Source organism: Manis javanica, chromosome 3 (assembly GCF_040802235.1).
Source record: "Manis javanica isolate MJ-LG chromosome 3, MJ_LKY, whole genome shotgun sequence".
NCBI classification, from domain to species: Eukaryota; Metazoa; Chordata; class Mammalia; order Pholidota; family Manidae; genus Manis; species Manis javanica.
The window spans coordinates 44,327,707-44,343,054 of record NC_133158.1 but is presented as its reverse complement, the minus strand read 5'-3'; the positions used below and the strand labels follow the sequence as shown (position 1 = coordinate 44,343,054).

Sequence of the window (15,348 nt, the reverse complement as noted above, 5' to 3'; positions counted from 1 at the left end):
CTAGTTTAGCCCAGAGTCTTTGATTCTATTTCATTCTATTACATTTAGTTCCTTAATATGTTGACTATAAGTCTTAAAATTAATTCCAGGACTGATGAATAATTTCTCATCAGCACTTTGAGAAACATGGCTAGACCTACTTCACCTTCCAGCCCAACACACCCAGTTTCTGGAATTAATGCCCATTTGTGGAATTTAAAGGGCTGAAATCTGATATTCACATCTAAGCTACAGAATATGACAGCTCTGGTTTTCAAATTGGAGCAGGCAAGAGAATCACCCAGAATCTTTGTTAGAAATACAGATCCCTACACTGGCCCTGTGATTTAGTGGATCTTTGGTGTCCCGGGGAGTCTGTCTTTTGACAAGTCCCTCCAGTGATTCTGATGAAAAGCTGTCATCCTCCTGCAGCCTGGGGTCCCTTCCGGTCTCTGCTGTCTGCCACATGGCCGTGCTCTCTGGGGCGACCTCCAGCCCAGGGCTCCTCCAGGATGGCATTGCCCTGGGACTGGGTCCGTGGTTCTACTCTGCCACTCCCTCCACCAAAGGAGCAGTGTGTTCATGAGCCTGACCCCTGTCTTTGGATCCTGCTCCCTGCCCACAGGTTGCCACTGCCGCCAGGTGATCTCCCAGCAACTACCAAAGAGCCTGCCCCAGTCTCCTCGGCCTGCGGGCAGCCCTGTCCCTCCAGCTCAGACCTTTAAAGCTTTATAGTTTGCCAGTGTCTGGGGCTTCTGGGTGATGCCTGCCAGCCTGAATGTCTGCTCCACACCTGAGGTGCCCCTCAGCTCAGTCCCCTTCCAGAAAACCCACCCAAATCAACCATGACTGAGTGAATCCTACTTGAGCAGGAGAAGCTGCACATTTCTGGAGAAATCCACAGTGCAGAGAATCTGGGAACCACTCTGGATTTATGATCACCAACCTCACCTGGGCTCTCAGAGCTCCCTGCCAGTCTGTTCCCTTAGTAAATGCCTTCCCGATTCTCTGCAGTGATGATTTCCTACAGTCTCTCCTCTTCTCAAACATCTGGTCCTTCCTCTGCCATCCCCACCTTGCCTAATACTGACAGAGGAAGGAGAAGACACGGCTGGGAGCGCTGCCTCTCCTGGCACCCAGTCTGGAAGTCACTGTGTTTCCTTCTCCAGCCTTCCCTGCTGCAGCCACTGGCTCTTCCCCCTGTATGACCACCTCTCTCTCTTTGCTGACCTCTTCCCACTGCCAAGCCAAGCAAACATGCTCTGCTAGCTGGCATGTTAAAAAATAATCAAAGCAGAGACCTTGCTGTGTGAGACCCCACCCCCTGCTCCAGATTTTTGTCACTTCTTGCAGGTGCTGTGTTTAGAGAGTTTCTGCCGAGCCAGTCTGCTTCCTCCCCTCCCATCCACCTTCTCTCGTCTGCTGGTCTCCCCTCCCCACCAAGGCTGCTCTCAGGAAGGTCAGCGACGTCCCCTGCAGTGCCAAATCCAAGGGCACCTTATTTTGGTTTCTCTGGCCTCTGAGCTTCAGCAGCCACCTCTGACCACCCCCTCCTTGGTGAGGCTCCTTATTGGACTCCTGATCCTGCCCCCCAGGCTGCTTTGCTGACTCTGGCTTGAGCCTTCCTCTCAGCCAGCACCTGCACCTCTCCCTCCCTGCTGCAGGCTGATGGTCCTCAGAGCGACACTTGGGCCTCATTCTGATGACAGCAGAAGCCCTTGGGAAGCTGCTAGCTAGTGATTTTCACCCACCCACAGGGGTGAATGGGGCTCCTCTTCCTAATTTCCCCAAAGACACTTTGCACTGTAAAGCCACACATTCTTAGCTCTGTGTTCACTTCTGGGAGCATTCTTTTCTGATTTGCACAAAAGCCCGGGGCCAGCTGATAGCAACCCGATTTCTTGGGCTCGGGTGTGACAGCATGGGATGTCCTGGTTTATTTGGTTTCTAGGGCACTGAACGCTTTGCTTCAGCCAGACCACAGTGGGAAAGGGGGCCCCGGCGCAGAGGCCCACCTTTGGCTAATGGCTCCACTGTGATGATTCCGCTGCTGTTGCCTCTCCCAGCTGACGTCACGGCCACCACCCAGATGCTGTACTGACGATTCCGACTCAGGTTAGGAATTCTGTAGGAAAACGAGTCAGGAGAGGCTTCAAACTCGCTGATCACCTGTGAGAAGAGACATAAATGTTCTCACTTCAAGGAGGCAGACAGCACAGACGGGCTTCCTCAGGAATGGGTATTAACATGTTACCTATTATAGGAAACAAAAGCCAACACCAATCCTTCTCTAAAAGGCTGGTGTGGTTATGCATCTCCCATTGCCCACTTTTCTCCATGCAGCAGCTTTGGCAGCCTCCAATAAGTAATTTAACCCTTTAAGTTAGGGGTCATGACACCGCTGTCCTCAGGCTAGATGTGGTGACAGGAACCAGATTTACCCTCCTACCCAAAGCAACCAAAGAACACGCATCATACATGAAACGACAGTTTCTCAGGCATTGCATGCCAAGTGATGAAGTTCAGGGGTCTCTGACACACGGGACAGAAGAGTCAGGACTAGAGCTGCAGGGGCTTCATGTATCTGTGAGTGTTGCCAGGCCACTGCAGAGAGAGGAAGGCCAGGAACAGCCCAGCATCTTCCCTGAGTTGAGGAGGCAGAATGGAGAGACGCAGAGGGGGCTGACACTCACAGCACAGAAGACTGGAAAGAAGAGAGTTACGCTGGGAGAACTCTGGACACCTGAAGAGGGTCCTGCAGGGTATGAGCTGAGCAGATCTGTGCATATGTGTGAGGAAACTGCCCGAGGCGAGAGAAAGGAACACCTGAAAGGATGGGTGGGTGTGGCCTCCAGCAGCCACCCAGGGCTGGGGAAGGCGCCTAATCCTCCAGCCAGATTGGGAACCCTCAAGATTCCAGTAAAATGCAATGGGTAAAATTGCAGTATTTCCAGAATCTCTTGCCTGGCTTTAGTGCATCTGCATATCAACAGGTGTTTCAAAGAGTGGAGAGAAGGGGCCATCTACATATCAATAGATAATTACAAGGGCATGCCAGGGTTTATCTGGACCAGAGAGGTTGGGTGGCGCTCTCATCTGCTGCAGTCTGGTCAGGAGAGAGACAGGGACCACTGCTTCTAAGAGATAAAAGGGTTTCTTAACTTTATTTCTCCCTTTGACTGATTTCAGTTTTAAGGGCATTTTGCCCCAGGATTTTCCCCCTGGAGTTACAATTGGAAAGGGGAAAAAAATGTAAGCATATTATTGTAAGATTCTTATATGTGAAATGTACAGTATCACTTGAAAGTATAATGTGTTAAGTTGAAAGTATATGCTATTAATCCCCAAAAAACCCCCGAAACTATAAAATAAAGAGTAATATAAAGCTAATGAGTCAAAAAAAGAAGTAAAATGGAATTATAAAAAGATTTAATCCAAAGAAGGTGGAAAAAAGAGTAAAAAGGAATCAGGGCAGAAAAAAATAAAAGCCCTAAGTAGCAAGATAATAGATGTAAGCCTATAACAATTATATTAATTATAAATGATCTAAAATACTAATTAAAAGCATTGATTGTGAGACTGGATATGAAAGCAATACCCAACTATATGTTGCCTACAAGAAATATTTTTCAAATACAAAAATACAAAAAAAAAAGGATAGAAAAACTATCCCATACTAACACTAATCAAAAGAAAGCTGGAGTGGCTATATGAATATCAGAGTGGATCTATGAGTAAAGAATATTGCCAGTAATAAAGAAGGTAATTTCATAATGACAAAGGGGTCAATTCATCAAAAGGACATAGCAATTCTAAACATTTATAAACTTGCTAACAAAGCTTCAAAATACATGAAGCAAACACTGATGGAACCTCAAGGAGTCATAGCCAGGTGACTGTGCTTCCTTAGAGAAGCCCTATAAAATAGGTAGGCTGGCACTAGATCTATTTTACAGATGAGGAATGCTAGGACTGAATGTTTGTTTTCTCCCAAGCCCCTATCTGGAAGTCTTAATCCCTAATGTGGTGGTATTTGGAGATGGGGCCTTTGGGGATAATTAGGATTAGGTTAGGTCATTAGGGTGGGGCCTTCATGATAGAATTAATGCCCTTATAAAAAGAGGGAGAGACCCAAGAATTTTCTCTCCCTACCATGTAAAGACACAGCAAAAAGGTGGCCATCCGCAGAGCAGGAAGAAGGCCCTTAGCAGACCCTGAATCTACTGGCACCTTGGTCTCAGAACTGTGAGAAAGAAATGTCTGTTGTTTAAGGCCCCAGTGTGGTATTTTGTTACAGCAGTACAAGCTGGCTAATATAGAAATTGGTACCTGGAAGTGAAATGGGAGTGTCTGCCTTATGCCTGTCCAGCCACTGTGTTTTGGAAGTGTGTAGCTTGTCTGGTTTCACAGGTTCACAGCTGGAGAGGAATCAGACCCCCGTGAATAATACATGAATGTTTCACCAATACCTGACTTAGATGTGATTGAGATGAGACCTTGGGCTTTGGAGTAGATGCTGCAATGAGTTAAGACATATGCGACTGTTGGGATGGAATGAATCTCTTTTGCATGTGAGAAGAACATGATTTTGTGGGGCTGGGGAAGAATACAGTGGACTGAAAGCTTGTGTCCCGTCAAATACATATGTTGAAGACCTAATCTCCAATGCGATGGACCTGGGAGGTGCTTAGTTATTAGGGAGGAGCCTCGGGAATAGGATTAGTACCCTTATAAGGGGCAAGAGACCAGAGCTCTCTCTTTCTGCCATGTGGATACAACAAAACACCAGGAAGTGGATTCTCACAGACACTAGATCCACAGGTGGCTTGATCTTGGACTCCCGGCCTCCTGAACTGTGAGAAATAAATATCAGCTGTTCAAGTGCCCCAGTGTGGTATTGTGTTATAAAAGCTGACTATAGCAGGGAAACTAAGGTACAGACGGAGTGTGACTTCTTGAGGTTGAAATGCCAGACAAAGGTGAGCAGAGGTTCAAGGTCAGTGCTTCTGGTCCCCAGTCCTCACAATTCATGCCGCCAATTACAAGGTGCCTCGCCTTACCCTTGCAAGCTGCTAAGTCAACCTTCTGTAGGTCAGTAGGCTGTATAAGCCACAATGCCAGCTCTGCAACTTATCAGGAGATGCAAATGTTATAACTCTTAATTATCCTAAATCCTATACTTCCTTAATAAAAAATTACATGTTTCCAATTGTCAAATATTAACTTATAGGTACAGGGCATCAGAGGACTAGAGGGAGATTACAGGGCTTTTGCATAGGTTCCTCAGATGGGCACACACACTTTGGAGTGCACACATGCCTCTGTGAGCATGCATTTTCCCTGCTTTACCTCCCTGCCTCTTACACCTAACCAGTTGTGTCTTGTCTTCAGAAAATCATGGGAAAATCTAATCCCTCTAGAAGTTCTGAGGGCATTTGGTTTGTGTCCTGGCAAATCAAGGAGATAATCCCAGGAATGTGTATTCAGCAATGTTCCAAGTCTATCTTGTTGCCAACTTAAATTTTACAAAGCTTAATGATGTGCAAATTATAACTATTGCTCTTATTGAACATTAAGCATCAACAGAGCATTAAAATATATTCACAAACTAAGGACTTCCTGTGAAGGGTACACAGCTTCTAGTTAAAACTCAGTAAGTATATCCTGTCTATAACGCACAATGGGTCCTTGACTACCTCCAAAGTAAGCATTTTATTTAATTTTTACTTAGAACACAAGGGATGGCTAAATTCAATGATAAAAATATGATTGTTTTTGAGGAATATTTATTTCACCATTTATGTAGAAGATAACCCAAAAGCTGAAGTTCAAAAAAAAAGCTTATTTATAGAAACTTCCTCCAGTTAGAATGATATTTCTTTATAGATTAATTTGGAAAATACTAGTCAAGCTGTGCAGGGGGAATTTGGGGAAAGTTGGTTATTTGGGGAAGTTGTTGCAGTGGAGTTACCACCCTCTGATGCTGCTATTTTCCCCTGTGACTGCAATAATTAGGTACTATTTTTCACGGTCTCAGTTGAAGGGCAAGCAGAAAGTTGCCAAATGACCACTTTAAACAATTCAAGAGCTGATTCACTTTCTTTGTAATATATGGAATTGTATATTAAATGGGACTTTTCCTGTTGTCTTGAAGTTTTAGCAATGGCCTTAAAAGGTGAGACTCGTCCCGAAGGTGCCAGTACATTCTTTCCAAGCAAGAAATGTGAGGCCACCAAACCATCAGAGGGCAGGGATTTCTGATTCTGATCATCCGTCTCTGAGACCCACAAAAGGCTGAGTCAGGAATAGGGTGCTTTTGTTGAATGATGTCTACAGGCACTCCCACCTAGGAATGGGAGGGGGCTTTGAGCTTCAAGGGAACCCCTAGGAGAGCTTGGGTCTGGAGGACATAGAGATTGGCGAGTCACACTTGAGGAGGTCCAAGGCTAGCCAGAGTGGCCGCGGCCGACCCTGCTCGCAACAGGAGAGAAGGCTTGCTTGCTTGAACCAGCTGTCATGCCCACCTTGGTGAGTTAAGGATGCTTACCACCTGACCCTGGAGGGGAGCAAACTGGGTGCCTTGGGAGGGATGCCCGTAGGTGTGAAATACTTCTTACGGAAGTGTACTGCAAATTATATAACATTTATTTTAATGGCATCACTTATCTATAGATGGTGCATAATTCAACTATTAATAATTTCAAGAGGTGTCAACAGGAAAGGAAAAAAGAGCTAAATGGGGAAAAGACTGTCTTTTTACCAGATATCAAATTTCCCAACACAATGATCTAATAGTGTTTAAGCTGACTTGCTAATTTCCAAATGCATTTCAATTATGTGACACTCCCTTCCAAATACTGGGAATGGCTCAATGACAGTTGATTGATTTTATTTCCAGATTTCTCCTGATACTTTAGCTAGGTTGATACATCAAAGACTTTGAAGCACTAAATGAGCATAAAGGGATTAGAAAGGAACAAAGCAGAACTTGACTCTCATGGGCAAAAAGATAAAGAACCTGGAGGCTCAGGAGAAACAGAAGCCCCAGGTAGGTTAGGAGTTAATCAACCAAATAAGGCAAAGGAAGAAACCTGTGGGAAGGGGGAAAGACACTCTTCTCAGTATTTAAATATTAACATCTAAATATTTAATGTTCTTCTGGTAGCTCTTTAACTCTCTAGTCTCATCACCTTCAGAATTAAGACAGAGCTATTAGCCAGCCAGTCTAGAAGATTTTATTAGGCCTAAAATGTGAATGAATCTTGAGTGGATTACTATAATTGGGCTGAATATTTGTTTTAAGGAAAGACTTAAGTGCTACTGAGTGACATGTGTAAATACAGAAACAGTCAACATGGACAAGGCTCTGGTGCCAGGCACATGGCCGGGGAGGCAGACTCCTTGATGGGGAATTCTGCCCCTAGCTCATTTTCAATTCTGATCTGCATCTGTCACAATGGAGTAGAAAGAACATTTGTGGACTGGGGTTGCCAATTATTCTGCACTGACTTTTTTTGAGGAAAAAAAAAAAGTCTCTTCTTCCTCATCTAGAAAATATTTAAAATGTTGATTCTATCAGAATCCAGAGTTGACCTAATAAATTTATTATTAATCAGTCACTCCCAAGTGAAATGTCCTGTGCCGTAGCTAAGTTATTTATTTCTTGGCTTGTCAATGACTGTGGAGTAAGAAGAAGAGCAGGGTATTTCTTTTTAGCTGATGTCACATAAGAAGGACAATCCAAAGGGGAGACTTTGGTAGTCTGCTTGAGACACACACTTAAAATATAAAAGATTTATATGGTGTATATACTGAGCTATCACAAACACTGTGTTTACAAATGGCATGCTCACGGTTTTTACTGTGGGAGGTAGCTGAGGTGGTAGTTGAGGACACCCCATGTAGCTTACAGATAGATTATCATCCATCTCTGAGACCTTGGGAGGCTGTAGGCCCACGGCCACTGACGGATGGCCAGAGGTCTGACACCTGGGCCCAGCCACATAAGCTTGCTGGACTACAGACCTCGTCTTGGGTGGTGTAGGAAAATTTTATGCAAAAGCTCTTAGTGTCCTGCCTCGTAATACCAAAAGCTCCTAAATAGTTGCTGAGCCTGAACTCATCGGCCTTCATTGCATTCGATTCTAATGTGTAGATTATAAGGTAAGTTCCTGTTCCAAGGAAACAAGAAATAACCATGGCTTGGCAAATGGAGGGTTAATTAAAATGAGGTGGGGCTGGATTAAAACAAATTCCTGCCAAAATCTAGAAATAAAATCATTTGAATTCTCTTTCTAAAGCTATTCCAGTCATAGTTTGAGGACATGATTAATAATTGGTGAGATGCCTAAGAAAATAAGTGGAAGCTTCGTGTATTTGATTAAAAACATATTTATAGCAAGTTTTTTTAAATAAGACTTCTGATGTGTTTGCCTCCTGAAAGTTTTACCCGGAGTGGAAAATGCAGCTAAAGGTATAGACATTACAATACCCAAGCGGGACAGCTCCCACGCAGTGTTCTGCCTTTCTTGTTACTGCTCGAGCTCTGGTGGGTGAGGGCATGGGTTTCTGAGGGACCCCATGGCATGTGCCTCACAGGCATGTAAAGGGTGCTGGGAGGTTAGCCTCTCGGTGTCTCTGCATCACCCCACGGAGAGCCTGGGAACAGTGGCTTCCAGACCTACTTTCACACCTGAATTAATTTTGCCTTGTGGTTTGGGTGTGTACTTCTTCCTTTCATGTTTAAGATACTTTCTAGTCAGTAAATAAGATAAAATTGGCCACAATGAGTAACTTTAAATGCTTGTCAGTAACTTCTATAAAACTAGATGCTTACCCAATAATTGCAAAATTCATTTCCAAATCCCTCAAGCTATTTAGTTCAGTGAATGAACTTGTAAAGCTTTATAAGCCTTTTTTGATCTCAGTCAGGTGTCAAATCTGCCCGATGTTTATGCACCGTCTATGACCTGTCTTTGTTCCACATCAGATGATGGTCTTGCGCCGTCTCCCCATCCCTCCCCTGATGCGAGGTTTCAGGCTCTCTGAGGTGGGCCTTGACCCCACCCTTCCTCTACATATTCCCCAGGGGTCCTAGGTCAGAGCCCTGCAGTCAGGAAACCACCAACCACTAACTGGGATGGACCGAGGAAAGGCCTATTACACTGAGTAAGTTTTATAATGACCTAGAAATTAAATGACACAATAAGAAAAAAATGTGTTGAGAATGACTATAGAGTCTCAGGCTGCTCAGATCAAATTATTCAGCATGTCTGATGGATATAAAAAGAATTCTGCTTAAAAAAATTCCAATTAGCTTTTTAATGAAAAAGTAATTCTACCAAAGAAACATGGCCCTTTAGAAAGCTCTAATATCTAACGATTAACATGCAGTTAAACAAAAACTTGAATTCTTTGATTTTGTAGGTAGAATGTTCACAGCAGTGATTTTTAAAAAAGGCTCCCCCAAAGCAGAAGAAACAAAATGGATAGCTCCTTAAATCATTGGGCAATGACATCTGCACAATACATAAAATCTTTCTGTTTAGTGGCAGAGAAATGACCTGGATTACATTAAGAATAAGCAGTTAGCTGGATCAATTTAAGATTTGCATGTGTTCTTAAAATTCTTAAGTAGAATACATTTTGATCCAATTTTCATTTTATTTCACTATTTTAATCCCTAACAGGAGATAATATAGCACAAAGACAGGGATAGACAGGGATGGCCAGCATTTATAGAAACAATAGCACATTAAAGCTACTTGTTTTATCTGAGTCAATTTTGGTGGTTCTCTCTGCACTTTACTGAGATCACTGTAGCTGCTATTATATATATTATATATATTATATATATATGACTGTGGAGTACTTTTTAAAAAGCCTTCTGAATATAACGTATGTTACTTTTTGGCTTTCCAAATACAAAAATTATTGTTATAATGTTTTGCAAGTGAATTCAAGTTGATATACAGAAAAGGTATGAAAGAAACCTTTTCTTCAAGTATGTGTTGTTTAGAACTGGGGCACGGTCTAGTTTAACCAGACTGGCATTACAGGATCTTTACATTTACCAGGCTCTTTCTAACAAAAGCACCTCTACTTACTACAATTTTGCCTCATCTCTTCTCGGTTGTCATACCATCTGCCATACAAATAAGTTATCTCTTAAAGTGCTTTATTCTTTTAACTTGATTGCTATCACCTACTCCATAAATTCTGCACAAGAGAACTGGTTTAGTTTCATATAAGTTCTCACATGTCAGGAAGAAATTAGTGAATAAGGCTATTCTTAGTGATAGAAATAACATGCATAATGAACAACATTGGAAAAAATGCTATTTCCATTAAGGCTTAACTGAAAAAAATTTGAAGCTAATGTATTTCCTTAACTATAGTCATACATCTGTGGCAGGCCAAGTCAAAAAGATAAGATGCTTTCAAAGCTGGAATTCTTCAAAGCTGGTTGGTCGAAAGGACATTTCAATCTATGATATTTGGGAAGTGGTAAGTGGCAATGGAGTGGCATACACCAGCCGTCTGGTCTGAATGAACGCCATTTCAAAGTGAGAACGCTTATTGGAAATTTATCTGCAAAACTGGGCAGGCAATTCTTGTGATCTTGAGCTTCAAATGAGATTTCCAGGCCTTGTTTCTGTACAGAAATTCAATTTGAATATAGGCCCCTCTCTTCCTTAACTCTGTAAGTCCAAGATTAGATTTCAAAGGGCATGCTTTCTCCCAGCTTTGGAGTATGCACTACCTGCCTTTTGACCAATTATAGCAAATGGACAGTTTCACTTGATGACCAGTGAAACTGAATGACCACTAGGATGATAAAAAAAAATTAAAATATGGACTCAACAGAAAGATTGAGTTGTTATTGGCTGGTTCATTGAGGATAGATTAATGGGGAAAAAGAAGATCGTTTTTGAAGGACTCAAGTATAAAAGAAAACATGCAGATCCCCCACTCCCTAAAAGGATGAAAGTCTAATAAATAGATGGGGATTGCAACATGTGAAAATTAAAGAAGATTGCAAACCATATTCCAACAGAATTGGCCATGAAATCCTCAGACATTTCCAAGCAAGCTTCAAGAATATGCTTCCCAAGAGTCTGTATAAAATCAGAATTGGTTGTCATAGGTCTGGGATGCTTAGACGGGACTTTGCCTCAGGGAAACTTCTAGGTTTTATCCCTGCTGAGTGCTAGAGTAAAATCTGGCCGACTGCAGGAGCACACATAGCCCTGCACATGCCGTCCCACAGGAGCCCTCACCAAGGCTCCGCCGAGCAAGCGATTCCTTGCAAGCCTGGACATGCACCATGCCTGTGCATTCTTAGGCCTACTCTTGGCATCTCTATATTTTCTAGCTTTGCCATTACAGAAAAAGACCTACCATTAGGTCACGGAAGAAGGATTTCCATGTCAGTGATTTAAAAGCATGGGCATTTTATCTAACTCCTGAGATAGAAAGCATCCCACCCTTTCCTGGGTGTAACACCCTTTCCTGCCTCATGAAGTAGAAACTTCATTAGACCATCTAGCCTCTATCAGGCGACTCACAGCCATAATCCATAAAATTTAATTCCACAAGTTTGCTGAGCATCTACTACCTCAGCCTAATACTAGGTTTTCCAAATGTGTAACAGTGACAGATTGGTTCCTACACATAAGAAACTCACAAGCCGCTCTGGGGGCCCAATTATGCCCCTGTCTTCCAAAAATGGAGCACATGGTGGCTACGCCAAGGGGGAAGCTGAAAATCAGTGCTGGGGTCTCTGAGGCAGGATGGAGCCAGCTTCCCAAGGAAGGCTGCAGGCTGTCAGGGCGAAGAATTTGGATGGACGCTCAGCTGGGGGCTGTAGACTGCTCTCGACCTTGCTAAGCTGCGTGGTCCTAGCCAGCTTGCAATTCTCCAGTTCAGTACCAGTTTGGTGAAGATAAAAACAACCCCTCCTACCTAGGGTAATCATGAGAATTAACTGATTAAAAAATAGTATTTTTAAAAATGTGGGTCATAGAAGCAGTTTAGTGGGTTATGACAATCATTTAAAAAATAACATCGAGGAGGAAAAAAATCCAGTAGAACAGATGATGTGAGTTCACCACATGTAGTAAGTATAAGCTTTGTTTATTAAGTTTCTGTTGTGTGTATGTACTGGAGAGTGATTATAAGATGTATTTCCTATTGTGAGTCATGAAAAACAAGTTCAGAAAGTGTAGGCATAAAGCAGCTGGCACATGATGGCTAGAATATACAAGTGCTAAAAATGGTACGATACATAATACAGCATTTAAGTTGAGTTTTAAGAATATTTTTACATAGGATGAGAGAAAAGTCAAAGAGAATCCAATACACATGCGTGTGTGTGCGCGCACACACACACACATACACCACACACACATGGCCTGGCTTAGATATTGGATGGGGGAAGGTTAGTGGCATATGAGACTGGACAGGAGTTGGAGCTAGACTCTAGAACTCTGCACAGGTCATCCTGAGGATTTTGGATTATTATATTTTTAGGTGAAAAATGAGAAATCATTCAAGAAATTTTCACAAGGGAGTGATATGATCAGATCCCCAATTTTAAAGAATAACTGATAGCGAAGCAGACAGGAGGCTAAGAATTGAGACTGGTGGTGGAAAGGCTTCTGACTTAGTTTTGGTCCCCAAGGTGTGGATTTGAGCTGCCACAGCAATAGCAATGGGCATGAAAGGAAGGGAGAGGAGTAAGAAGGCATTGCACAGAAGGCATCCTTATGGCACCATGTCACTTTACATATGCTGTCTCCTCTGGCCATGTATCTTTTGATCAGATAAAGTTCCTCCCCTCTGGCAAGCCAGGGCTGTGTATATGCCCTAAGAAACTGTCTCTGACCCTCTTGTCTGAGTGACACCCCCTCACCTGTGCTCCTGTGTCATCCTGGGCTGTGAGTGATGCTGTTGTGTCCTGTGCCACATCACACAGAACAGTGACAATCTCTGGTATTTTCTGCCCTCCCTAGAAAAAGGAACTCCTCAAAGCAAGACACTCTCTCATTTATCTTTGCAATCTGTGGTTATTATTAGAACTATTCTGCAAACATTCTGGTTTCCCTGTCTTCTGGGTATGTGTTAGGATTGTACTTCCTGGTTCTCTTGTGGCTGAGTGAGGCTGTGTGATGATTCCTGCCAATGATTTCTGCTGGAGCATCTAATGCCTAGGTCAGACCCTCCAGAGATGCCTTTCCCTCTGCCACAAAACCTGCAAGCGTCCTTCCTGGAGGCAGGATAACACGGAGCAGAGCTACTGCCAACGCACAATAGACATGCGTGTGAAAGGTAAAGCTGTTGGTGTAGGTCACTGAGAGTTAAGCCTTATTTGTTATGTAGCATAACTCAGCTTCTCTGTACTGACACACTTCAGAACCTGGCTCAGCCACTGGCAGGGTAGTGCCCAAGGCAGATTTGCGTGTAAATGAAGAGATGATTTTCACCAGTCAGGTAATTAGTGGAGAGGGAGAGGAGAAGTAACTCTAAGGCTTCTGGTCCGAGGACAGGGATATTGCCAGATCATCAGCTTAGCCGGGAAGCAGGGAGAGGAGGAGGCGGAACTGAAGTTGATTCTGGACATGTGGGATACAGCGGGGTCTCCATGGAGACACGGCGGGTAGGAAGTTGGAAATATAGGACTGATGGGTTCTCTAAGATTGCCAGGGGAAAAGATGGGCATTTTGAACTCCTTAACATTAGGTGATAATTAAATTATGAGAATAGATTCAATGATTCATGGAGAGAGTAAAGAATTTGAAAAGAGGATAAAGGAAGAGCATTGAAAAATGCCTCCACTTAAGGGTGAAGGGTCAAGGGAGGGGGAGCAAAAGAAGAGAAAGAACAAAAGGATAACAGAAGCTAAGAAAGAAAGAATTTGAAAACAAATAGCTATTTAACAGTACACTATGCTGAAACTTAGAATAAGAAGAACATCACCTCCTCCTACCAGGTGACGGAATTTTACAACGAGGAGGTCCATGGTGACTTCTGACAGAAGAACAGCACACACTGCAATGAATATCATTATAAATTCAGGTAGTCAAGCTAGGGACTACCTGCCTGATTCTGTATTGCACCATTTTTTAAATTGAGATTCCTGAACATTTCTTGTTTTCTGGAGCCACGCTCTCTCATCTTCAGCCTTTATTGAAAATCACTAATGGCTTTATTCACTGCAGTCCTGGGAGGCGTGGAAGCCAAATGCTCACCTGCCACCTTGGATTTAAAGCTGTCTGGACCTAGTGAAGGTTACTTTCCTTGCTTCCCGGAAGACTTGCTAATTCTAAGTTGTGGGCTACACTGTGGACAGTGCTGGCTGAGAGTCTTCTTCTGGCATATTCTCATTGGCTCATTCAGCACCACCTATTGAGCACCTACTGTGTGCAAGAACTGGATAACATTATCATTTGGAACTGGAACACCTGATGTGGGTCACAGCTCACTGATGTAATTATTTTAGGCCTTCTGATTTTATTCTCATTAATGAGAAGTTTGTGCTAACTCCACATTTCTAAGTTCTGCCTTGATGAGCTTAGTGTTGTAAAATAGAGTCTTTCCACCCTAGTGCTTATTCCCTAGGCAGCATTTTTCACGGCACTGCTTGTCCACCGGGAGGAGCATTAGGAGAACATCCATCCGGCTTAGCTGCTTTCTGCCGGGGACCTTACAAGGTGAGCCCACCTCTTTGCATTTCCATTGCTTATCACAGTTTGTGAATTGCCCCTTTGAACCATTAATATTGAACTTAATAGCCATGGTACAAAAATTAAAAGAATGAGTTCCTGAATCAAATGAATTTTGAGATTTTGTTGTTTAAATCTCTGGGGAGGCTGATGTTTCCTTATTTGAAGGTCCTCTTGGTGAGATTGACGTTGGGTCTGCATCACCTTTAGACAACCAGTTTTTAGATGCATTGATAGTTTCTTGTCCGGCCACAAGTTTTTGAATTCTAACATCTTTTATAACGTGCACTGAGAGAAGACCATGACAAAAATGGCTATTCTTAGACAATGTATCTCACACACTAGAGAAAAGAGTCTTTTACCAGGAAGGGAGATGAATTGGGATTTTGAGAGAATATTTTCAACAGTAAGAAAGTTAGCTGAGGAACTCTTATAAAGAAGATTAAATTACAGGGTGTGCTGTGTCCTGATTTACCCTCTGATGCTCTACATTCACTTGAAATCATTTCAAAGAAAAAAAATCAGAGGAGCAAGAAAAATATACAGAATGAGGACTGCCCTCTAGTGTCTATTTGGACACATAGGCAGAAATGCGGAAGCCTCAGAAAATTTGACAGCACTCAGTTTCCAACCTAAAATTGATTTA

General features: G+C 43.0%; 1 protein-coding gene across 2 annotated transcripts in view; it reads right to left on the bottom strand.

The window, feature by feature from the left end:
- The window catches only part of DSCAM (DS cell adhesion molecule), a 718,205-nt gene that overhangs the window by 61,607 nt on the left and 641,250 nt on the right, over positions 1 to 15,348 (bottom strand). For both annotated transcript variants that reach the window (XM_073231316.1, XM_073231317.1), the window contains exon 21: positions 1,995 to 2,148. In XM_073231316.1, coding sequence (XP_073087417.1) covers positions 1,995 to 2,148 — 154 coding nt within the window. The remainder of the gene's footprint in view (positions 1 to 1,994; positions 2,149 to 15,348) is intronic.